At 50.2% G+C, this 23,678-nt stretch overlaps 1 protein-coding gene across 4 annotated transcripts in view; it reads left to right on the top strand.

The window, feature by feature from the left end:
- Nucleotides 1-23,678, top strand: part of Zfhx3 (zinc finger homeobox 3) — a 241,178-nt gene that overhangs the window by 77,168 nt on the left and 140,332 nt on the right. For 2 of the 4 annotated variants that reach the window (XM_050143759.1, XM_050143758.1), the window contains exons 2-3: nucleotides 10,092-12,856; nucleotides 18,098-18,594. In XM_050143759.1, coding sequence (XP_049999716.1) covers nucleotides 10,138-12,856; nucleotides 18,098-18,594 — 3,216 coding nt within the window. In that variant the 5' untranslated portion in view covers nucleotides 10,092-10,137. The remainder of the gene's footprint in view (nucleotides 1-10,091; nucleotides 12,857-18,097; nucleotides 18,595-23,678) is intronic. The other 2 variants (XM_050143762.1, XM_050143760.1) reach the window with 1 other exon arrangement.

The following is a 23,678-nucleotide window of genomic DNA, read 5'->3' as shown; positions in this document are numbered from 1 at the left end:
TAATGAACTCACACGACTTTAATCAGGAAAAGTTATTTAAAATAAATTTAACATCATGAGATGCCAGATAGAAACGATAATGGACCAGATGGCCTGTTTACACATCGTCTCCTGGCTTGCTCTCCGCAGCCCTAGTAAAAGAGGGAAGAAGCCAGAAATGAGGCTTTTGAGGAGGACCTGGAAGAGCTAGGAAAGTTTTGGATGCTATCAAAGGAAGCATTTAAGTATTGATTTCAGTTTGCCCAGGGGGACTTAACTGCGGAGATTCCCAGGGATGGGTGGAGGTGGCTTGTGCACCTGCTGGTGGTAGGGTGGCTGATGGAGCCCGGAAATGAAGCTCCTCTGGGTGGTGAAGAGGAGGATGGCTTCAGATCTTGGAGATGGAGTGTGTGTGTGTGTGTGTGTGTGTGTGTGTGCGCGCGCGCGCGCGCGCGCGCTCACTGCTGATTGGTGATTCAATCCAGGTCAGGAGCATGCGCAGGCCAGCGGTGGCCAGAGGACACGATGGAAAGGTCTTCACAAGAGGCGTTCAGATGGTTAAGGACTTTCTCACATGATTAGAGACGAGTATTGAATTGGTGACTAAATTCCAAATCCATATTTAAAATACTGTAGAATAGAATAATAGCTGGCTTGTCTTTTTTTTAAATAAATAGTTGAAAAATATAGTAAACTTTGTTGTTGTTGTTTTGTCTTAGAAGCCCCTTCCCCTGTCCTTTTCTACAGATGAAGTTCTCTGGAGTATCAGTGAGACTGGTTTCTGAGACCTCGCTCTGTCTGTCTCAGATCTCATGACTGCCACCCTCCCATGCCCGCCCCAGACCCACAGTAACCAGAATATCTTGGTGGCTGTGTGTTTCCTGCAGAATGGACTGAGCCAGCACTTTTCACTTCCCGGTTGATTTATGTTCATGCTGCAGATAGCGTGGGTGTGTTTATTAGCAGACGTGAAGCCCAGGGCCTTCTGGACAGTAGGCATCCTGCTTCATGAAGGCTCTGTGCAAGTATGTGTCACCTGGCCACAGTGACAGACTCCTTCTTGAGGCTGTCGGGAAAGCACTGCTGAGCCCACGGAATCTCACCTGTTAGTAAGTCACGTTTACTGACTTGTATGACTTGTATGCATCAGTAGACAGATGCTGGTACCGTATAAAGCACAGAGTGGAGCTGTTTGGTTCTCTACTGGGTTCTAAGCTAAACAGATCTGGGCATTATCTCTTTGCCCCTTGGATGAGGTTTATAGTATTTTATTTTAGATTTATTTTCTCTCTCTCTCTCTCTCTCTCTCTCTCTCTCTCTCTCTCTCTCTCTCTCTCTCTCGACAGGGTTTTGCTGTAGTTTTTGAGCCTGTCCTGTAACTAGCTCTGTATGTACACCAGGCTGGCCGCGAACTCCCAGAGATCCGCCTGCCTCTGTCTCCCGAGTGCTGGGATTAAAGGCGTGTGCCACCACCACGTGGCTTATTTTAATTTTCAATTGTGTGTTTGTGTCTGTGCGTGAGTACCTGCCAGGAGTACAGGTGCCTGTGGGGACTGGAGGTACCACGTCACCTTGGAACAGGACTGAAAGGCAGTTGTGAGCTGCTCAGTGTGGGGGCTGGGAACCAAACTTAGGTTCTCTGTAAGAGAAGCAAGTGCTCTTACCAACTGAGCCATCCCAGAACCCCCTTTCTTTGTAATGAGTGTTTAGTCATTGTGTGTTTTTTTTCCTCTTGTTTTAGTCGACTCGACCCTGCTTATACTGTGGGCTACTAGAATTCCTTGATGGGGCTCATCTTAATCTTTTTTTTTTTTTTAAATTGCTTTTCACTAAGGTAGGAAATGTAGCCAAAAGTTGCGATCTGTCGTGGTTTTCTGAGTGTTACATTATGTGAAATTCTACCCAAGTTAAAATGGCATATTGATTTGCCTTCTCCAACTAGAGGATTCTACCCAGAGGCCTTAAACCTTAGCTGCAGAAAGGAAGACTGGTATTTGAGTCTGCTCTTTCCGTGCGTCCTTGCTCAGCTTTGTAACCTCTGCCCTTTCACAAGGCAGTGCCAAGAAGGAATTTCCCACAAACATGAGAACCTCCACACCCATGTGGGTTGATGGTGCATGTGTATTTTTGGAGTGTTTTGTTCTGGACTGTTCTGTTTTCTTTTGGCATGATTGCAGGTATACAACAAGTAAAATAAATATAAAAAAAAAAGAACAAAAAATTTCCTTACTTGGGCTGGAGAGACGGCTCACAGGTTACAGCTCTGGCTGCTCTTCTTGAGGCCCTGGATTCAATTCCCAGCACCCGCATAGCAACTTACAACTGTCCGAAACTCTGGTTCTGGGACCAAACACCCTCACACAGACAAACATGCAGTCAAAACACCAGTGTGCATAAAATAAAAATAAATGACTCATTTTTAAAAAGCCTTCCCCCGTCTTCGTCTGTAGTCATTTTGCCCACATATGTGTGTGCGCGCATACATGTGCATATATGTACCACATGTTTCTCATTAAGACTTTAAAAAAAATTAGTAAGATCAATTACTATCTAGCCCACCCACGATGGCCCCAAGCTTACCTTGCAGAGCTCTCTCCTGCCCCTGTCTCCTGTGCTGGGAGTAGAGGTGTGTATCCTGCCATCCCAGCTCCTTAAACTGTTTGGGGATCGAGGCACCACGCCTCCTCGCCTCTCATGTGTCCAAGCGAATCTTCTAACAGACTTCTTGTGTAACATACCCAACACAGGCTGCTCCTGGCCCACCCACAGACCACGTTCAGATTCCACCAATTGTCTCTCTTCAGTCCTTCCTAGGGAAAGAAAACCACAGAGATGATACATTTGTCACATCTCCCTACCCACCCTTAATCTGAAACAGTGTTCTCTTGTGTCCTCCTCTTCCACATCGATGTTTCTGAAGAGGGAGAATGACTTGTAGACTTTGCTCAGTCGGGGTTCATCTGATGTTCCTTGTTGATCAGATTCAGGCTTGATGTTTTAGGCAGGGAGGGGGATGTAGTGTTCCTCTCAGTGTATCCTTCCAGAATTCACACGGATGTCTGTCTGTCCTACTGCTGGTCACTGGTCACTTGATAAAGCTGATATCTGCCAGGCCTCTCTAAGGTAACTGTTTTCTTTCTGTGGTAAGAAGCATGTGTACGGGAAGCGCAGATCGTAAGAACTCCCCTCCTCCAGTTAGTGCGCACATCCGCTGATTCTCTCCTGGATGGATTCCTATTAGGGTGGTGGTAATGAGAGGATGATTTCTGAACTTGATAGGTATGCGTGTGTGTATTCTTAAGTTTCTACCCTAAAGAAGAACTTTGTTTCCACGCTTGTTTGGATTTTTCTTCATAAAAGCACGGAGTTGTGAGTTCTTATTTTATGTATCAAGTATCAGCCGTTTGCTCTTATTTAATTTTCCTGTTCTGGCTGTCCCAGGTATGGTCGGCAGGAGCCCCTTCAGCTTTCTCCCATGTCCATCTGAGACATCAGCTCAAGGTCTCTTCAGTGAAAGACAGACGCTCCGTGTTCATTGTGCATCTTTGTGTTTCAGGCTAGGAACTCACCACTTCTCCAGAGCCCCCAGATCTGTTGTCCAGAACAGTCTAGAACTCACCACTTCTCCAGAGCCCCCAGATCTGTTGCCTGGAACAGTCTGGAACTGACCACTTCTCCAGAGCCCCCCAGATCTGTTGCCTGGAGCAGTCTAGAACTGACCGCTTTTCCAGAGCCCCCCAGATCTGTTGCCTGGAGCAGTCTAGAACTGACCGCTTCTCCAGAGCCCCCAGATCTGTTGTCCAGAACAGTCTAGAACTTACCTCTTCTCCAGAGCCCCCAGATTTGTTGTCCAGAACAGTCTAGAACTGACTGCTTCTCCAGAGCCCCCCAGATCTGTTGCCTGGACATCCCTTAAACTGGAAAGGGTGGTGAGGGGAGATGTGTCCATGGGTCAGCCCTCATTCTCTTGAAGTGTTAAAATTTCTTGTACTACCTTAGGTTTTTCATCTATAATTTTATGAATCATCTATCTCATCTTGGTTGTGAGGTAGGTACAGAGGTGAGTCGTGTGGAGCACGATCTCTTGGCGTTCACAGCTGAGACAGACGAGTCAACAGAGAGCCAGTCAGAGCATTGGGGTGACCCGATTGCTGCCTTTAACCATGTGTGTAGACTTACCTTCTAACTCACCGTGTTACACCGTGTTTTGTTAGTTTGGGCCTCATTCCAACTAGTCAAAGTCTCCCCCGCCCCCCCCCCCCCCATTTCTGCTATTGTGGTACTTTTAGTTTTCCCTGTTAAATTTCCGTGCCCCGCGTGGTGATGTGTGCCTTTTTGGTGTCACCCCCCCCCCCCCAAGTTGTTGACTTAAGTGAGCTTACTAGAGACAGGACAGCATCCTGTAGCAGCTCAGTGTAGCCCTCTGTCTCCGTGTTGACTTGAAGCGGTGGCATCCACCTGCTCTGGAGTCACGCAGACTGTGTCGTCCAAGAGATCTTGTCCTTGAGATGGAAAACTTGAGGCTACCTTGTTAATGGTGAGGATACTCTTTGATGCTTTCCTCAGGTCACTGAGCCCATGCTTGGTTTACTCTGTGTTTGTGTTCTCACTGGCTGATTGCCGAGGACGGGGGCCCCCTCTGCTGAGCTTTTCCTCAGCACCCGCTGATTCTGCTTAAACCTGCCAAGGATGTGCCGTGCATGCTCACGGGACATTCTTCTAACTCTGATGTCATCACCTTACCCACAAAATTGCTATGCACACACATCGTGCCCGCGCCTTGTCTGACTTTATGTGACTTTGGAGGACATTGTGCTGCACACGTCATACGTATTTGTGGCCCCCTCCTCAGGAGAACATAAGCGTTCCCTATCATCTGCTGGGAACTATATAGTAGGTTCGTAGTAAATAATGAATGAGTTAATACATTTTCAGGCCCGTAGCTCCTAGGTTATGTCTTCTCTTTCAAGTTTCTAATTTACTCTCACTGCACATTTATGATGTGTGTGCATATGTGAGTACAGGGATGTGTGTGACCGGTGATTGGTATGGTACAGTATACATGTAGAGGTCAAAGGCTGACTTCTAGGGGTTGATGTTGTCCTCTCCCTATGGCCCCTGCACACCTCTATTTTATTTTATTTTATTTTATTTTATTTTATTTTATTTTATGTGTACATGAGTGCAAGTGCACCAGGGATCCAGAGGTGCCAGATTCCTTGAAGCTGAACTTACAGGCAATTGCGAGCTGCCTGATGTGGGTACTTGCGGACCCAACGTGGGTCCTGTACAAGGGCAGTAAGCTCTCTTAGCCACAGAACCTTCACTCCAGTCCCGTTATGCCCTTGCTTTAAAAAAAAAAAAAAAAAAAAAGGAAAGGAAAGAAAGAAGGAAAGAAAGGGGAGGGGGTGAGAAATCAGAATATTGGATCTGCCTTCCATGACTTAGTTGTGGCGTCCCTGCTCACCTTGTCCTCCTGTGGTTATCTGATGGTGTCCACACGAAGAGGGCTGCTTTGAGCTCTCCTGTCGGATTGAGAGGTTGAGCAGTCCCCGATCTTGGAACAGTCTCTGTGCACATGAAGGTCTGATGCAAATATTGGCTCTCAGGATGCTCCTCAGACACCAAAAGGAAAGCACCGATAGAGTGTCTAAGAACACAGATCCTGTAGCAGCCATCTGGCTCTGTCGCTCAGACTACCCGAGCATGCGCTGCCTCAGTTTTACATCTCGGGAATGGGGCCTCCAAGAATAGCACCCCTCCAAGTGTTTACGATTCTGCCCACAGATAGATACTGCTTCAGTGCCTAACTCAGTAAGTGATGGTTTCCATTATGAGGGCTTTAAAAAGCTCGGGGGAATATAGGCACCAGGGAGGAAATGAAGTCACCCATAACCTCACCTCCTCAAATTTACCATCATAAAAATTTTGATAGAAATATGACAATGGCTGTATCCATACCGACTCGTCTTTCACTCGGTTAGCAGCTGATCAGCTTCCATTGCTTGTAAATGGTTTCTTTAGAGTTATCAGCCTTACATGTTGAATTCCACGAACTGTAATTTATTTAGTCTCTGTTTTTGCCCGATTATTTCCATCTCTCTCTCTTTTTTCCTGTTATAAATCTTATTATGGACAATTTCGTATGTCCACACATCTCCCGGGTTGTTTCCTTGAAATACATTCCTAGAATGGAGAAATTGCTGAGTCAAAACATGTTGGCAGTGTGTGCTGTGCACTGCCTGGTTCCCGGGAGAAGGGCGGTCCTTACATTTCTCCCTGGGGCAGGGGGAAGAGTCCCCGGAGGACCAGGCATCCTTGCGCTGGCTGACGTCTCTGGTGATGCCCCACGTTATTCACAGAGGCAACAGTTTCTCTTGCTGTCTCTATTCGCTTTGTTTTTCTTTCTCTCCCCCTTTGTTTCCCTTCTTGGTTTTCTGCCAAACAGCCCCTTGTGAAAGGACCGCCTAATTAACCCTGTGCTAATTAACAATTTAAAATTACACAGTGTGACTGTTCATGTTTAATTCTCTGGGAGCTGAAGCAGCAGCAGGAGCCCCCTCCCCTTTCTTAGAACCGCACACTCCTACCCAGCCTACTAGAAAACTGTAGCATTTTATCCAGCCCTGTCTCCTTCGTGGAATAAGACAGAACTTTCCTTACACACCCTTTTTAGTTTAAAGAGGAAGATAATTGCCTGTATGAGTGGCTTGTCACATTGTACCTGGTAGCATTTTATCCTTGAAAAGCAATCTTTCCAAGAGGTTGGTGTTCGCAAAATTGCAGTGGGCTTTAAAACAGGGAAGCACAATGTGGGGGTGAATACAGCTCCCCCTTTCATTGGGATTATTTATTCCTACGGTGTTGGGGCTCTTCTGCATGGGGTACTATGCAAATGGCAGACTTAAATGCTGAGTAGAATGAGACAGTGGGCAAGACTGTGTGTGTGCAAATGCTTGCCGATCGCTCCTGTGTCTCCCCTCGAACTTTGTCATTGGGAAGACGTGCTTTATAAAACCTTACTGAATTCTCAAATAGTGTTGAATACAATATTGAGGTGATTTAAAGGGAACCTGAGGGAGTGGCCGGGAAAGATGAATTGGCCTGCAGGAAGAGTTCAGCGTTCTGCGTGTGGGATGGGTTCACAGCCCGAGGACTGGGTTAGAGGGCTGAGGAGAGGCTTGTGGATTTTGACTGGCAGGGCTTCCCGTGAATGTGTGGGGACCCACTCGGTTCCCAGGCCGCCCTCTGTAACTGAAGAACATTGATTTTACGGGAAACCATGTTTACAGACAGAGCGCTGATCGACCTGCCGAGTTGACTTCTGCCTCCTTAAGTAAGAACTACCTTTTTCTTATTGACTGGCTGATAAACAGAGCAAGCACGCTGGGTGGGAGAGTAGTGGATGCCCCGAGGCCCATGAGCTGCCAGCCTGGGCAGGATGAAGAGGCCGCTTCATGTCAGTGCATCCCCCCCCCCCCACCCCATCCATCCCTTATCTGCCAGGGATGGAGGCAGAGGATGTGTGCGGCCATCCTTCTCCGATTACCTGGCAATGTGGGGACCAAGCACAGGCAAGCTGGTCGTCTGGTGCGGATGCAGGGAAGCAGTGTCCCAAGCTTTAGTTCAAGTTCCCCGGGGGTGGTGTGGACATTTACACATTCTGTTTGGGGTGGGGTGTGAACCAGGAGCCTGCATGTCTCAGGACAGTGTGATTAGCCCATGAACCATGCATGCCTCTTGTTTCTCACGGGGCTGTCCAACGCTCTGCTTGGTCAGCGTGCATGGAAGAGAAGCTCCAGAACAGGCAGCCCAGGTCTAGAAATCGGGTTCTCTTTCCCACCTGTGTCCTTATGGACTGTCAGCTTCCTGTGAATGAATCCTCCAGCTCACTCCGCTGGCCCAGGGTCACCAGCTATCTTATCTGCCTTTCAGAAGTGGCCACAAGGGTCATTGCCTGCTTGGGACCAGAAAACAAATTAAGGTTTTGGTTTTTTTTTTTTTTTTTTTTTGTTTGTTTGTTTCAATTTTGTCTTTAAAGTCCCAACCCTTAGCTGGCCAGTTCATGGAGGAGGAGGAAGAGAGCCGAGCAAGCAAAGCCCACCAATTAATTGGTAAATGCTAGCAGGTTTCTCTGGCCCAGCCCAGGCTGGAGAGGAGATTGGCTTTGCTGTCGATAAACAAGTCCCTGGTGCGGCATCAAAGCTCCTCTCCTTTATCAATCGCGGCCTCCCCTTCCCGCATGTTCCTGTAACTTACCAAGCATTTATGACATTGATTTTACAATCGGGCTGTTAACCCTCCCGCCCCTTCAGACCTGCCAACCTTTTGGGCTTGAACTGCCAATCAGGTGTCATCCATCCAATCAGGAACATCCTTAAGAAGAGCCTCCCCAGATTCTCACCTGTATCCCAGCTAAGCCTTATGGGAAGTCCCCGTTCATTTGCCACGGGGGTTGATTTAGCGCGGTGATCTGTTTCAAACGAACCCGTCCTTTCTAAGGCCTACAGAGCTCTGCTGTCTCCGAGACTGCAGTTATCAGTTGACAGCCATATATGCATGTGAGTTTCAAACCAGTCGTGGCACATTCTTCGAAAAAGTGATTTCTTCCAAGGCTTCTGCCAGCCTGCCTTCTCCGTCTTTTCCCGAGGGGGAGCTGTTGGCTCACTCTGTAGTCAAACCTGGAGAAATACGAAAAGAGTAAGACAGGGTTGGCAGGAGATGGAGGGGGATGAAACCCGGCCAAAAGCTTTGTCTGCTGCTTGTGCAAGAGGTGGTGGAGCAGGGAAGCAATGGCTTGGGGTCTGTGGGTAAAAGACCAAACTCTGAAGAAGTGCTGAGCCACCTGTAGGAGGGTAGCAGCAACAAGGCAATCACCACCCCTGTGGTGATGTCACAGGAGCCAGGCAGCCTGTGATCCGGTTCTACCTTCCCCTGGGACAGGAGCTCTCAGAGGGCAGGTTCAGCTCAGTAGCTCTCTGGAGTCGGAAACGGAAAAGCCCCAGGGCTGAAGGACAGCTGCTTGGGTAGCAACTAATAACGAAGAGGCAGGTGTGGAAGTAGGGCTTGCTAAGCCCAGCTGCCGTCTCTGCTTGTGCTAAGACCTTTGCTAGGGAAAATCCACCGTGCGCCTGGTAGATGGGCTTCCTGCAGATGGGGCGAGGCTTTGCCCCCCTCCACAAGGGCACCAGCAGATTGAAAGTCTAGCCGGCTCTTATTCTCGGTGCCTTCCTATTTTCATTGTGAGCTCTGCTGAATCCCAGACAAGGAAGCTTTCCTGGTTTGGGTAGAGGAGATGGGAATTTGGGGTGTCTTCAAGTTTGATAATGAGAATAGTGTTGGTCTCTGGTGGGATTTATCCTGTAAGGTTTACTGCTCAGGAAATGGGACTTCTGTTGCTTCCGAGACCTGAAAGGGAGGGATGTGGCCGCTGGCCCCCTTGGGCCCTTTGCAGAATGAACCTAAGGCTTCACCTTCGCCCTCTGAACCTTGTAGACCTTTTTTCGAACTTACCAAACCTGACACACAGGCACTGAAAAGCACCTGATTTCTCTTTGTCATTGGACCCTTCTCAGTTTACCACTCTCATTCTGAAGCTGCCTCAGCTCCCTCCTCTCATCCTCCCTGACGCCCCCCCAAGTGTCATGCACTTGGGATGACTTCATGTAAGCGATCTGTATGCAGGAAGGCCCTTCCAGTGACCTCGCTGGGTCCTGGAAAGATAACGGGCCTCTTCCACTATGGCTCCCTGCCCAGCCTGACTCAAGGTCCCGATGGCAGAGAGTGAAAAATTTCAACAAGTCTGTCTCTAGGGCCAGAGTGACAGCGTGAAGTCAAAGAGGTGTGCTCCTGACTGCTTTCCCCACTTCCCGTTCATTACATGGACCTGGCTGTGTTGTCCATGGTGCTGCTTGCCCTCTCTGTACTGCACTGTGCAGGGCCATGTCCCCCAGCCTGCCCTCTGCCCTGCAAGCTTTGTGTTGTGGGTATGGACAGAAGCTGCTTAGAGCACTCCGTGCGGGACCTTAGCCTTGGCCCTCCTAACCTCTTTCCTTTCTCTCTCTCTTTCCCCTCTCTCCCTCCTCCCCCCCCCCCTTGTCTCCACCCTTCAGGTCCGATCCGTACTGGGTGCAATGAAAGCTCCACGCTGGCCTTACCATGGAAGGCTGTGACTCGCCCGTCGTCTCGGGGAAGGACAATGGGTGCGGGATCCCTCAGCACCGGCAATGGACTGAACTCAACAGCACCCACCTCCCCGACAAACCCAGTAGCATGGAGCAGCCCACAGGCGAGAGCCATGGGCCCTTGGACAGCCTAAGGGCCCCCTTCAATGAGCGCCTGGCGGACAGCAGCACCTCGGCCGGGCCGCCAGCCGAGCCCGCCAGCAAGGAGGTCAGCTGCAACGAGTGCTCAGCCTCCTTTGCCAGCCTCCAGACCTACATGGAGCACCACTGCCCTGGCACACGCCCCCCACCGCCCCTGCGAGAGGAGAGCGCCAGCGACACCAGCGAGGAGGGCGAGGAGGAGAGTGACGTGGAGAACCTGGCCGGGGAGATCGTCTACCAGCCAGATGGCTCCGCGTACATTGTCGAGAGCCTGAGCCAGCTGGCCCAAAGCGGGGCCGCGTGTGGCAGCGGCAGTGGCAGTGGGCCTGTCCCCTCGCTCTTCCTGAACTCTCTCCCCGGGGCGGGGGGCAAACAAGGGGACCCTTCGTGTGCTGCACCCGTGTACCCGCAGATCATCAACACTTTCCACATAGCCTCATCCTTCGGGAAATGGTTTGAGGGCTCAGACCAGGCCTTCCCGAATACCTCAGCCCTGGCGGGGCTCAGCCCTGTCCTGCACAGCTTCCGCGTTTTTGACGTGCGACACAAAAGCAACAAGGATTACCTGAACAGCGACGGTTCTGCCAAAAGCTCCTGCGTATCCAAAGATGTTCCCAACAATGTGGACCTGTCCAAGTTCGATGGCTTTGTGCTCTACGGCAAGAGGAAGCCCATTCTGATGTGCTTCTTGTGCAAACTCTCCTTTGGGTATGTCCGTTCATTTGTGACCCACGCGGTGCACGACCATCGAATGACCCTGAGTGAAGAGGAGCGGAAAATTCTTAGCAATAAGAACATCTCCGCTATCATCCAAGGGATCGGCAAAGACAAGGAACCCCTTGTAAGTTTTCTGGAACCAAAAAACAAAAACCTTCAACACCCTTTAGTTTCCACAGCTAACCTCATAGGCCCCGGACACAGTTTTTATGGTAAATTTAGTGGCATTCGCATGGAAGGGGAGGAGACCCTCCCAGCCGTCGCTGCTGCTGGCCCTGAGCAGCCCCAGGCTGGTCTCTTGACCCCCAGCACCCTCTTGAACCTTGGCGGGCTCACCAGCTCGGTCCTGAAGACTCCCATTACCTCAGTCCCCCTGGGGCCTCTGGCTGCCAGTCCTACCAAATCCTCGGAGGGCAAGGACTCTGGGGCAGCGGAAGGAGATAAGCAAGAAGTGGGGGATCCGGATTGCTTCTCCGAGAAAGCAGAGCCAGCCGAGGAGGAGGAGGCGGAAGAAGAGGAAGAGGAGGAAGAAGAGGCGGAGGAGGAAGAGGAGGAGGAGGAGGAAGAGGAGGAGGAAGAGGAGGGCTGCAAAGGACTCTTTCCCACGGAGCTGGAGGAAGAGCTGGAGGACAGGGCCCCCGAGGAGTCTGGAGCCACAGCAGGTGGTAGCAGCAAAAAGGACCTTGCTCTCTCAAACCAAAGCATTTCTCACTCCCCCTTAATGCCTAATGTGCTCCAGAGCCTGTCAAGGGGCACAGCTTCTACTACTTCTAATTCTGCTTCTTCCTTTGTTGTCTTCGATGGTGCGAACAGGAGGAACCGTTTAAGCTTTAACAGTGAGGGCGTCAGGGCCAATGTGGCAGAGGGCAGGAGGCTGGACTTCGCTGACGAAAGTGCCAATAAAGACAATGCCACAGCACCAGAACCAAATGAAAGCACAGAGGGCGACGATGGGGGCTTTGTCCCTCATCACCAGCACGCTGGCTCCCTCTGCGAGCTTGGGGTTGGGGAGTGCCCCTCGGGTAGCGGTGTGGAGTGCCCCAAATGTGACACGGTCCTGGGCTCTTCCCGCTCCCTGGGTGGCCACATGACCATGATGCATTCTCGTAACTCGTGTAAGACACTCAAGTGTCCCAAGTGCAACTGGCACTATAAGTACCAGCAGACGCTGGAGGCACACATGAAGGAGAAGCACCCGGAGCCCGGGGGCTCCTGTGTCTACTGCAAAAGCGGGCAGCCCCACCCGCGGTTGGCACGAGGCGAGAGCTACACGTGTGGTTACAAGCCTTTCCGCTGTGAGGTGTGTAACTACTCCACAACTACCAAAGGCAACCTCAGTATTCATATGCAGTCCGACAAACATCTCAACAACATGCAGAACCTGCAGAACGGAGGGGGCGAGCAAGTCTTCAGCCACAGCGCTGGGGCAGCCGCCGCCGCTGCAGCCGCCGCGGCTGCCGCCGCCGCCAATATAGGCAGCTCCTGTGGCGCCCCCTCCCCCACCAAACCAAAAACCAAACCCACGTGGCGGTGCGAGGTGTGTGACTATGAGACCAACGTGGCCAGGAACCTCCGCATCCACATGACCAGTGAGAAACACATGCACAACATGATGCTGCTGCAGCAGAACATGACCCAGATCCAGCACAATCGCCACCTGGGCCTCGGCAGCCTGCCCTCCCCGGCCGAGGCCGAGCTCTACCAGTACTACCTGGCCCAGAACATGAACCTGCCCAACCTGAAGATGGACAGTACCGCCTCGGACACCCAGTTCATGATGAGCGGATTCCAGCTGGATCCTACAGGGCCCATGGCTGCCATGACGCCTGCTCTAGGTGAGGCTGACCTCCCCCTCCCCGCCCCCCAGGGCTTGTGTGCTTTCACCATATAGGAGGTTTGTTCTGTTGGGGCGGGGAAGCACGTGGAAGAGGTCGAGGTGTGTAAATTGGTTTTGATTTTTATCACCTTGAATTTTTTTTTTTAAATGGGAATGTCTCACAATCCAGTGTTTTCCTTCTTGCACTTGCTGTGTGCGTCTGGACAGTTTTATGCATCCCACAGAGCTGTGATTGTACTCTGGCTGTCTAGGGCCAGGATTAAAACTCATGTGTTGCCTCTAGTTTTTGGCTTATGGTCAGCTTTCCTTTACCGCTCCCATTCTTTCTCTCTTCTCTTACTCAATTTGAAAAATTGCCATAATCACTCAAAACTTTTGGGTTCCATTAAATATTTATTAAAACTTACAAGAAACTATATCTGGGACCATCATCTCAATAATTTAAACGGGGACAGTCATCATCCCAATAGGAGCTATTGGAAGCGGTAACATACCGCATTGAAAACCCAAAGGCTGGCTCCGTGCTGAACTGGGAGCCACGGGAAGATTTCTGGAGTTCTCTCTGTAGCTCTGTGGATCTTGATGGAAGAGGCACGTTCTTATCCTCCCTTAGTTTGGATGAGTTGTTGATTAGTGGAGTTGGGAATGAATTAGGAGTTAAATTGCCCTGGGGACACGGTCACGAGTGGCGTGATAGCTGAAGAAGTGAAGAAATTGTAAAATTGTCCTTCAGAGAAAGCTGACGTTTTGATAGTAGTTAGACGCTGGCTAGTGGGGTCTTTGTTGCCAGGAGAAACGGTGCCTTCTTAGAGACGCTGAGTGAGCCTACACCCAGACCTCCGCTGTGTTGTCCGCGTTAGTAGCAGTCAGCTTTCCATTCATGCGGCAGGTGCTTGAGATGTAGAAAGAAAACCAGTTTGTCTCCCAGTCTGGGAGGTTTCAGTCGGTGGTCAGTGGCGCTGTTGCTCTGGGTCCTGTGGTGAAGCATTGTATCATGGTAGAGAAAGCAAAGGGCTGAAAAGGAGAGGAAGAGGTCAGGGGGTTCCACAGACTGACTGGCAGAGTTCCAGCTGGTTCCCACCTCTTGAAGGTGGTTCACCACCTTCCCGTTGAGCACAGGCTGGGGACCAAGTCTTTAACACGTAGCCTTTGGTGAGGGACATTTTTTCAAACCATAGCGCCAGGTCTTACTGCTCAGCTTGACACATCTAAAACAGAACCAGAAATGAGAGATTTGGATGCTGAGAGAGCTATGGTTAATGATCAATTTTTTGAGCGGGAAAGTGTACAGATTGACTTTATGGAGGCTAGTATGATGACTGGGTCCCCTTTGACCCCACTTGGTGTTCCACTGATGGAGCCTAACCTGGTCTTTATTCCCTGCCTCTACTGTCTAGCCCTTTGGGGATCTGTGGAGAGACCCTAGTTAAGTAGAATTCTATGATCAGCCTGGGGATAAGTAGTTTTTTTTTTTTTGTTTTTTTTGTTTTTTTTTTAACAACGAAGAGAGCACATACCTTTATTTGGCATGGGTTAGGTAAGTGCCAGGAGGCCAGATCTCACCGGTGTGTGTTCTTCACTTTGTGTGGGGCTTCAGGACTAACTTGCTAATGAGCTGTGTTCCCAGGCATTCAGCTTGTTCTACCTGCTCTGTTTTCACTGCGAATTCATGATATTTGAGCCTTGTTTTCTATCTTGAAACATTAGCCTGTTGATCTCTTATGACCAAATGATCTGAAGACGTTTTGCTGACTGGTCTGGTTAGCCCACGAAGGCACAAGAATCCATTGTCTCACTTGTCCCCAGAGTGAACCATGCACCCCAGGAAGGGTGGGTGTTGGCCACTAGTGTTCTGAAGTCTGTTTCTCCTCCTCTCCCCATCTCTTTCTCTGTCTGTCTCACCAATAGGAAGCTGGCATTCTCTCCATATAACAGAAGCACGGAGACGGGGTGACTTCACATTGACAAATCAAGGACTTGTTAGCTATCTTGAAAATCAGCGGCTACTATTTGCATTGAACGATAGAGACATATACTGTGTGCTTTTTTTCTACTTAGTGTCTTTGAGTTCCAGGGCATCACAGTTCTTAGTGTAATCAGGCACAGAGGGTCAGGTCCTTGTGTCCAAACACACCAAGGCGATCCCCACAGTCTGCCTTGGAGTAGAGCTGCCCTGGGTCTTGCCCAGTTCAGTCAGGAAGGGCTCTTGAGTTACCGGCGCTGCAGTTGCATGAGGTGGGTCTCCGTCCTTTTGGTGGCCACGAGGTCAGTTGGGGTGACGAGAGTCAAAGTTGTTGAACGTTGCACTGTTGACCAGGTATGCGGACAGTAGGATGTGTCCACATGATTTGCGGAGGAGGTTGTGTGGCCCGAGCAGGAGAAAACGCAGGCAAGCGGAGAAGCTGCACGTTGCAGTGCCTGCTGCAGTTAGGCTACTGGTGAGGTGGCTAGAGGGTATCGGACATGATTGGGTTCTGCAGTGAGACAGAAAGGGGCTTTTATGAACTGTCTTCTTTTGGAGTAGGGTACCATTCGTGCCTTCCTTGACAGGACCTTCTCTTTAGGTACCCGTCTGGAAATGCCATCGTTCTGGTGGTCATGAGGCAGAGAGGGTTACGCTTCTTGGTCTGGTCTGGCTGAAGCGGACCTGCCACCATTTATAGACAGGATATTAAGACCTGCAGCTATGTGAACATCCTCCCAAGCATCCCTTTAGACTCCCAAGTCTAACATAGCGTCAAGAAATGGGTCCCTTGCAAGGCATTTTTCTTTTTCCCACCAAGTAGCCTGGCGGCCACAGAGCACTCGCTTGTCCTTTAGGAGCCCTCTGCTTTCTTCCTTTGCTTCTGTGCTATCTGATTCGTGCCTCCTGAGGCTGAGCTTCTTTCTGGGCAGGCTCACATGCCACCGTGTGAAGCCCAAGCTGGTTGGATCTCTGTCATAGGCGGCGTGGTCCTTCCCAAGGCCCATAGAGGGCTCAAAAGAAACGGTCTGCTGCAGCCTCACTTAGGCAGCTCCCAGATGCCTGTGGATCAAGTGAGGGTCATCTGATTCACTGGAGTTGAATTGACTGTGTGGACTGGAAGGATTCTAATGCCTTGGCTTTTCTCCAAGGTGGAGTCTTGGCGGGAGTCCTGGCAAGCTCTTCGTCATCATCCCGGTTTCCCGCTGCTCCTCTGCTGGGCCTGTGAACTGGGGATAGGAGCAGTAGCTTATTCTCTCTGCTTCTTCTGAGGGCTTCTAATGTTCATCCAGACCCGCAGCAAGTGACAGTGGATTTTCTCGGTAGAGTAGCGGTATTGATGTGCCGAGCTTGCGTTTGAAGGGTGGGGAAGAGGTTGCTGCTTCAGGTGGTTGACATCAGAAACAAATACGCGTTTGCTCCTGTCTCACCCTCTGGGCAGTTTTGGCTTTGCGTGAACGCTGAGTATGTTTTGTGGATGTTGCCTGTCTTCATCCTCATTAAGGATAGAACTTTTTTTCTCTCTCTTTCTCTTCTTTCTTTTTCCCTTATTTTCTTCCTCTTGCTCTAAAATGAATGTCATAGTTAAGGTTCCTCTCAACGGGCAATGGGTGGGGGAGGGGATGGTAAGAAAGACCACACAGAGAAAGCTTCCTGAACCTTCTGGAATGCATGCGTGGAAGGGTATCTGTGGCTTCTTACATTATCTGCAGACTTCAAATGTAACTGGTCTGGCTTAGTGGAGGCCGATCTGAGCTTCGTAGCCGAAACAAAATCTCTCTCGTCGTTATCATCATCATCATCTTCATCACCTTCACCACCACCGTCGCCATCATCATTTTGTTTCCTTTGATGAGCCACCGACTTGAATTCTAATCAGTCATTTAAAAAAATAACCTCAGTCAAACCACTCGCAAAAGGTCAAGTTTAAGCATCAGTTGGAGGGTGGGGGCAGACCTCGTAGTTCAAGTGTGCACGTGTTCAGAGGAGAGGTAGGAACCAGAAGCTGCCAGTCAGCTCCTGAGTTACTGTGCACGTCTAGGGGATGGAGGGAAGCCTGCAGTTTCCAAGGCTTTCTCGTGGTGTAAGTAAGAGCTGGTGTTTAACCTCCCGCCAGTGAAAGTGAGCCTTCCCCTGGTTTATGCACGGCAGTGATGGGCTGAAAATGGGCAGGGGTACAGAGACCTTTCTTAGGGAGTGTGAGCTGGCGCGCGCTCACACACACACACACACACACACACACACACACACACACCCGCCCCCATCTCTAGTCTGTCTGGATTTACTTCCTTAGCGTGTATCATTTGGTGCTTTTGACCCTTGTCTGACGCAATAAACATTCATTCATGTGTGCAGTGGGGTGGGTTATTCAGCGTGAGGCTGGACCTCTCTGCTCTAGTCTGCCCCCACCTTGGTAGGGGTGCAGCTGTGCTGGGGTCCTGTGTGTGGCTAGCTCGGGCACAGAGGCTTGGGAAAGGAAGATTGTCCTAGAAACAGAGGTGAAGGTGGGCAGCTCTGATGGACAGGTAGGATGTTGACGAGAGGGTGCTGGGAGGAGTGGAGGGCTCGCTTCTGAGCTCTGTGCTGTATGGTTGTGCATCAGTGTGGCCATCCCCACTAATATTAATGGCAATAAAACATTCCATTTTAGCCGGGCGGTGGTGGTGCACGCCTTTAATCCCAGCACTCAGGAGGCAGAGGCAGGCGGATCTCTGAGTTTGAGGCCAACCTGGGCTCCAGAGCAAGTTCCAGGACAGGCACCAAAGCTACACAAAGAAACCCTGTCTTGAAAAACCAACAAGAAAGAAAGAAAAATTTAGTTTCTTATTGTATGTACAGTGCAAGCTCCCCACCCCCCTTTCTACCATGGTGGGAAGTTTTGCCCATCAGCAATGCTATAGATGAACTCTGGGCACAATTTAGAATCTTCCTAAAGGCCCAGTGTTATAGATTGCTCTGCTCCCTCTTAATTCTGGAGGTAGGCTGGAGTCTGGAGTTTCAGATTCTGTTGCATTTGGAGGGTCATACAGACTTACCACTTTTCCTAGAACATGAGAGAAGGGAAATTGAAATCAGTCAGGAGACCGAGCTCCCCAGATTTGTCTAGATGTTCTTTTTTGAGAAGGTGGAAAAGCCCGGATCCTTCCGCAGACCACAGAGTATCCCAACACAGCAAGAGGATGTTGTTTTCCAGCAGGTAGCTCCTTGCAGTGTTTGTGCTTTGTACTGCATCTGTGAGCCTGGCTTCTGACCCTCTCCCTCTGTCCTTCCCTACAGTGGGCGGTGAGATACCCCTAGACATGCGGCTCGGGGGCGGGCAGCTGGTGTCGGAGGAGCTGATGAACCTGGGCGAGAGCTTCATCCAGACCAACGACCCGTCCCTGAAGCTCTTCCAGTGTGCGGTCTGCAACAAGTTCACGACGGATAACCTGGACATGCTGGGACTGCACATGAACGTGGAGCGCAGCCTCTCGGAGGACGAGTGGAAGGCCGTGATGGGGGACTCGTACCAGTGCAAGCTCTGCCGCTACAACACGCAGCTCAAGGCCAACTTCCAGCTGCACTGCAAGACGGACAAGCATGTGCAGAAGTACCAGCTGGTGGCCCACATCAAGGAGGGCGGCAAGGCCAACGAGTGGAGGCTCAAGTGTGTGGCCATCGGCAACCCAGTGCACCTGAAGTGCAACGCATGCGACTACTACACCAATAGCCTGGAGAAGCTACGGCTGCACACGGTCAACTCCAGGCACGAGGCCAGCCTGAAGTTGTACAAGGTGAGGTCAGCTCCTTGAGACCCAGGAATGGGCTGTCTGCAGAGTGGATCGGGGAAGATTGAGAAGGGGGACTAGTAATTTGTATTATAATCCTGTTAGGTGCTAGTCGCCACCCAGCAAACTAACTCTAAAGGTGTTGCATCCAGTGGCTAAAGAGGCTGAGATGTGTCGATGGCTTCATCTGGAGGCTGAAGGTTCAGGGTGTCTCATTGCAGGGGCAGGTTAATTCAACAGACCAATACTGTGTTTTTCCTTTCTTGGTTGCTGGTCTCTGCTGTAGTCTGTTGAGTCACCATCAGCCACTATGGCCCACTCGTCCTTCTGTCCTTTAGTCCGTCTTTTATTTATTCTCTCCTGGATCCTCCCAGAGTGCTTCATGTGTTCACTCTGTTTACCCATCCTGCCAGCTGCTACACACCAGACACGTTTTGTATACCAGCCGCTGCTCTGGAAGTATGTCTGTATCAGTGCATATAATAGATCACCACAAACACACGTACATAGTACATACACATGAACACACACATTCATATATACATGTGCATATGTGTGCACATATAACTAGACACACATTTATATAGATATACATGCATGCATGTGCTCACACCCACATCCCTGTCCTCACAGAGTTTTCGTTCCTTTGGGACAAGTTGAGGCACATTCATAATGGGCAAATGACATGGTAGAAGATGGTAAATGCTATGAAGGAAATTAGGTCAAGCGAGAGGGCCCCCATGTTCCTGTATTTTACATCCCTGTTCTCTGCTTCCTCTCCTTTTAGCCCCTTTGGTTTCTTTTTTTCTCTCCCCTTCCCTTCCGTTTGCTCCTGCACCCCCAGTCTCTGGCTGAACAGCCTAGGCCAGGCCGTCAAGAAGGAGGAGGGCCGCAGACACTGTAAACAGCCCTTTTACTTGCACGGCAGGATTGCTCCAGACGTCCCTATTGATTTTCGCTGGACTTAAGGCCTCACCTTTTCCTCTAATCATCCCGTAATGGCTTTAGTATGAACAATCAGGTACAAATCGCCATAAATCTCCCCAGCCTCATTCCACACGCCCTCCGCTCCCTCGCTCCTCTCCATCCTCCTCACTTTCACCCCCAGTCTCTCCTTTCTCTTTCCACACCGTTGCTCACTCCTGGGCTAGCGAGCGTTCCGTTTCTGCTGACTCTGGAGTGGGTGGAGCCTCCTGTGTCCCCCCTCACGATTATAGATGGAGACCCCGCCTGAGGAAGGCTCAGGATCCTTAGCCCACACTGGTCTCTGCTCAGTTGATGGTTGCGATTCATTTTGCTATTGCCCTCATTCTCAGGGAGCACCATGGATAAGGAACAATCTTAGAGCAAGTTAGTAGGAATAGAATGTCCTAGAAGGGACTGCAGACACCAGCTGTAGTAGGCTAGGATTGGTTTAGGTATCAAGTAAGTCATAATCCTTTGTCCTGTGCAAACAAATTCTCCAAGTACTGGCTGGATTTTGTGCTACCCTGGAAACAATCTTAGAGCAAGTTAGTAGGGATAGAATGTCCTAGAAGGGACTGCAGACACCAGCTGTAGTAGGCTAGGATTGGTTTAGGTACCAAGTAAGTCATAATCCTTTGTCCTGTGCAAACAAATTCTCCAAGTACTGGCTGGATTTTGTGCTACCCTGGAAAGACAGTTTCCTGCAGTCAGGTTGAGTTGGAGGTCTGACTGGCCATAGGACAGTGCTGACGTGGTCAGAACAACCAGGCGGGAAAACCAGAGGAAACGAGCATTTCTGAGGGACCCAGCAGTCAGATCGGCCACGGGAGGTTGTAGGCCACTCCTATGAAGGGTCACAAAAGCATAGAGTGAGGCTGACCTCTTGCATCTCTTGAGATGGATTGCCCTTTAGGTTATAATGTGCGCACAGTGGCCACTAAGTCTGCATGCCGCATCTTCCACGTGGTCCAGGTCTCGACTAGAGCCAAACACTCGGGTTTGCTTCTCAAGACCCCCTGAAACAGGATCTGCTGAGAGTTTCCCCCAGCCCCCAAATCATGTCCACGACTCACACCCTGGTCATCAGGATAAGGCATTTTCTGGGGGTGGGTGTGAAGGGGACATTTCCTGTACTACTCGTTCTGGTCACTTACATGACTGGGCCTTATTTATCTTACTTATTTTGTTGGTTGGTTGGTTTGTTTGCTCAAGACAGAGAGACCATACTGCCACGAGTAGAAGAGCCCTAAGTCCTGAGAGCAGCAGCTGTTTGACCAGTGTGTCCCTAGAGTGACCAGCCCTAGTATTTCGGTGTAGCTGGCCCTGTGTCAGGAGGCAAAGGTCTTTAGTCTGGTCCTATTAGTCCTTGGATAATGAATGTCCCTCGGTTTGCTGATGCTCTTTTGAGGGGTAGGGAGATCCTTCTCCTCCTCCCCCGGCCTCAACCTTTGGATGATGAGTCCAGAGCTTGCTCCAAGCCCCTTTGTTCCCTCCATGTGACTAAGATAAACTTCTTGCCACAGAGGGGGCTCCCTCTCCCTGGGTTTCTTCAGTGCCTGGACTCGGGTGGGGTTCGGAGGTGGTTGGGCCCTGGTGTGGCCCATCGTAATGGAGATTGATTGCACGTTATTTTTCCTCTTGCTAATGTAATCCATTAGCCCAGCACATGCATAATCAGTTTAGAGCACAGTTAACTGGATGTAATCGAGTTCTTTACTGTCTGCTAGAGAAACCGCTCCAGAAGCGGCTGGCTGACCGAGGGGGGCACTCAGCCTGCCCGGCTCACCCCATCCTGCCTGCCACCCCTTCTCACTCTGTCCCACTTCCTGGTAAATTGTTCGTGACTAGCCAGTGAAAACGTGAAGGTTTTTTTTTTTTTTTTTTTTTTTTTTTTTTTTTTTCTTTCTCTCTTTCTTTTGGTTCCTGTCCTGGAACTAGCTCTTGTAGACCAGGCTTTTTTTTTTTTTTTTTTTTTTTTTCTTTCTGTTCTGCTTTGTGCTTTGGTTTTTGCCTTTGGAGACAGGGTGTCATGGAATCTCAGCATGGCCCAAAAAGTCACCCTGTATTCCAGGATGACCTTAAACTTCTGATCCTCCTGTCTCCACCTCCCAGGTGCTGCCATGACAGGTGCGCATCTATGCACCCAGTTTTATGAGGTTCTGGGGGATTGAACACAGGACTTCATGCCAGGCAAACACTCCACCCACTTAGCTGCATGCCCAGCCACTGAAGTTAGTGGTTCTCTAGGGTACCCACTGAATGACTGTGACGTGGCTTCTCAGTGGAACTCCCACACTCCTCCTCCGAGCCAAGCCTTTTATTCTCCCCCTATTTCCTTTGTGTTGGAGGAGGCGGACTCATAGGGTCAGGAGATGCAAACAGCGCTAGGCTTGTGATCTCTTCCCTGCGTTGTCCCTTCCTTGACGTCGTCGTGGGGATTGGTATAGGTGGAGCAACCTAATTGAAGTATCCCCAGTCCGAAAGTTGATCACTGACGTGATGACCCCGGGATGGACGATAGTCAAAACATCTGGGCACTGTAAATATGGCATCAAGTTACCTCTGGCTGTGTGTATAAGGTGATGAGTTTTGTGCTTAGATCCCAGTCCCAATCTAAAGATGAGTCTTAAGGTATGGGCAGATATTCCAGAATCAGGAAAACAATTTCCCCAAGTACAAACCACCTGGGTCCCCAGGTTTCAGATAGTGGACAGATAGCCTGTAGCTATGCTGTATTAGGACTGGACTCTCCAAAACTTGGAATGACCTAAAATTCAGGCACAGAGGTGAAGCTAGTCTGAGGCCCCCCCTCCCCAATTGTCTATTCTGGATTCTATGCAATTTTTAAGACACACACACACACACACAATTTGAAGGAATTCATTCTTTTATTCCCACCATGTGGGTCCCACTGCTTGGTGGCAGGGACCTCTACCCAATGAGACATCTCAGCTCCAGTGACGAATTTTAAAATGAGTTTTGTGTATGGTGGGCAGGGGGTCTGGAAAACACAAGGTATCAGATGGGAGGCTCCGTTTTCTTACCTCTGTCCTCCTGCAAAGTGCCTACAATGGAATCCTTGGCTTTTGTTTGAACCAGTGGCTGCCTCTGGTCATGCCTCTAACTGACCAGAACAATGTTCTCCGTGACTGTAGTGGTGCCCTGATGACCTGGCCCCTGCCTTCTGTGTTGGGTCAGTTTCCTGAGCCATCGTGGAAGTGCAGTGAGGAACAGTACCCTTCCTCTCTCAGCAGGGTCAAGCTTCTCTGTAAATACATCCTGCCCCCTCCCACCTTCCCATCCCTCCCGCTCACAGATGTTCTTGCTTGTCTTGATGCAGAGAGCAGCTCCTACTAACAGGACATGTTCCCTGCACTTTCTTCCCGGGACAGTGTAGATTCTGAGTCCATGGGCTAGCCTCGCTTCTCCTGGGTTCATCTTGCCTTCATGATCCTAGAGCGCCAGTGATGAGCTCTGGGAAATACGTGGTCGTTTCTGCCCGGGGAAGAAGGAGGGGTACAGGAAGCTGAATGGAGTGCAAGCATACCTGTCCCCTCTTAGAACCTGCTTTGCAGGGAAAAATGCAGCAGTTCTAATAGATGGATTGAGATTCCACCCGAGCCCGTTACTCAAGCAGTTCCCAGCTGAAGTACCTTTGATTGGGCCAAGACCCCAGGTTTTATGGTAACCTTAAATTACAGCAATGACCTTTGCCTACCTAGCTTATTGTCGGGGTTGAATGTGAGCCACCTGGGGCTGGAGAGATGCGAAGCCGCACCTAAGCGACCAGAGGGAAGGAGAGGCGCTGGTTTATAACAACCAAGCATACACAGCTAAGTTGTACATGTGGTGGATGGTGCTCCTGCCTCTTCTGATAGGGACACAGAACTGAAGGACAGACTAAAGGACAGGAGAACATTGCTTCACACTCCTCCTCCTCCTTCCTTTATGAGTAAGTTGCTCCTTGGATCTCATTTCCGGAGCAGGGTCATAAAACCATTGCGTGGTGGATGAACAAACCGGAAGATGTAAAAATGCTCAGGAGTTCATATGAAATCCACATCTTGGTCTCCTTGATGGCCACACCGTGTGTAGTATGTATGTCCTGTGGCAGCCAGGCAGGG

This window comes from Alexandromys fortis, unplaced genomic scaffold (assembly GCF_014885135.2).
Source record: "Alexandromys fortis isolate MF-2015 unplaced genomic scaffold, M_Fortis_MF-2015_v1.1 scaffold_1, whole genome shotgun sequence".
In the NCBI taxonomy this organism is placed as follows: domain Eukaryota; kingdom Metazoa; phylum Chordata; class Mammalia; order Rodentia; family Cricetidae; genus Alexandromys; species Alexandromys fortis.
This window is presented reverse-complemented; position numbering and strand designations above follow the sequence as displayed.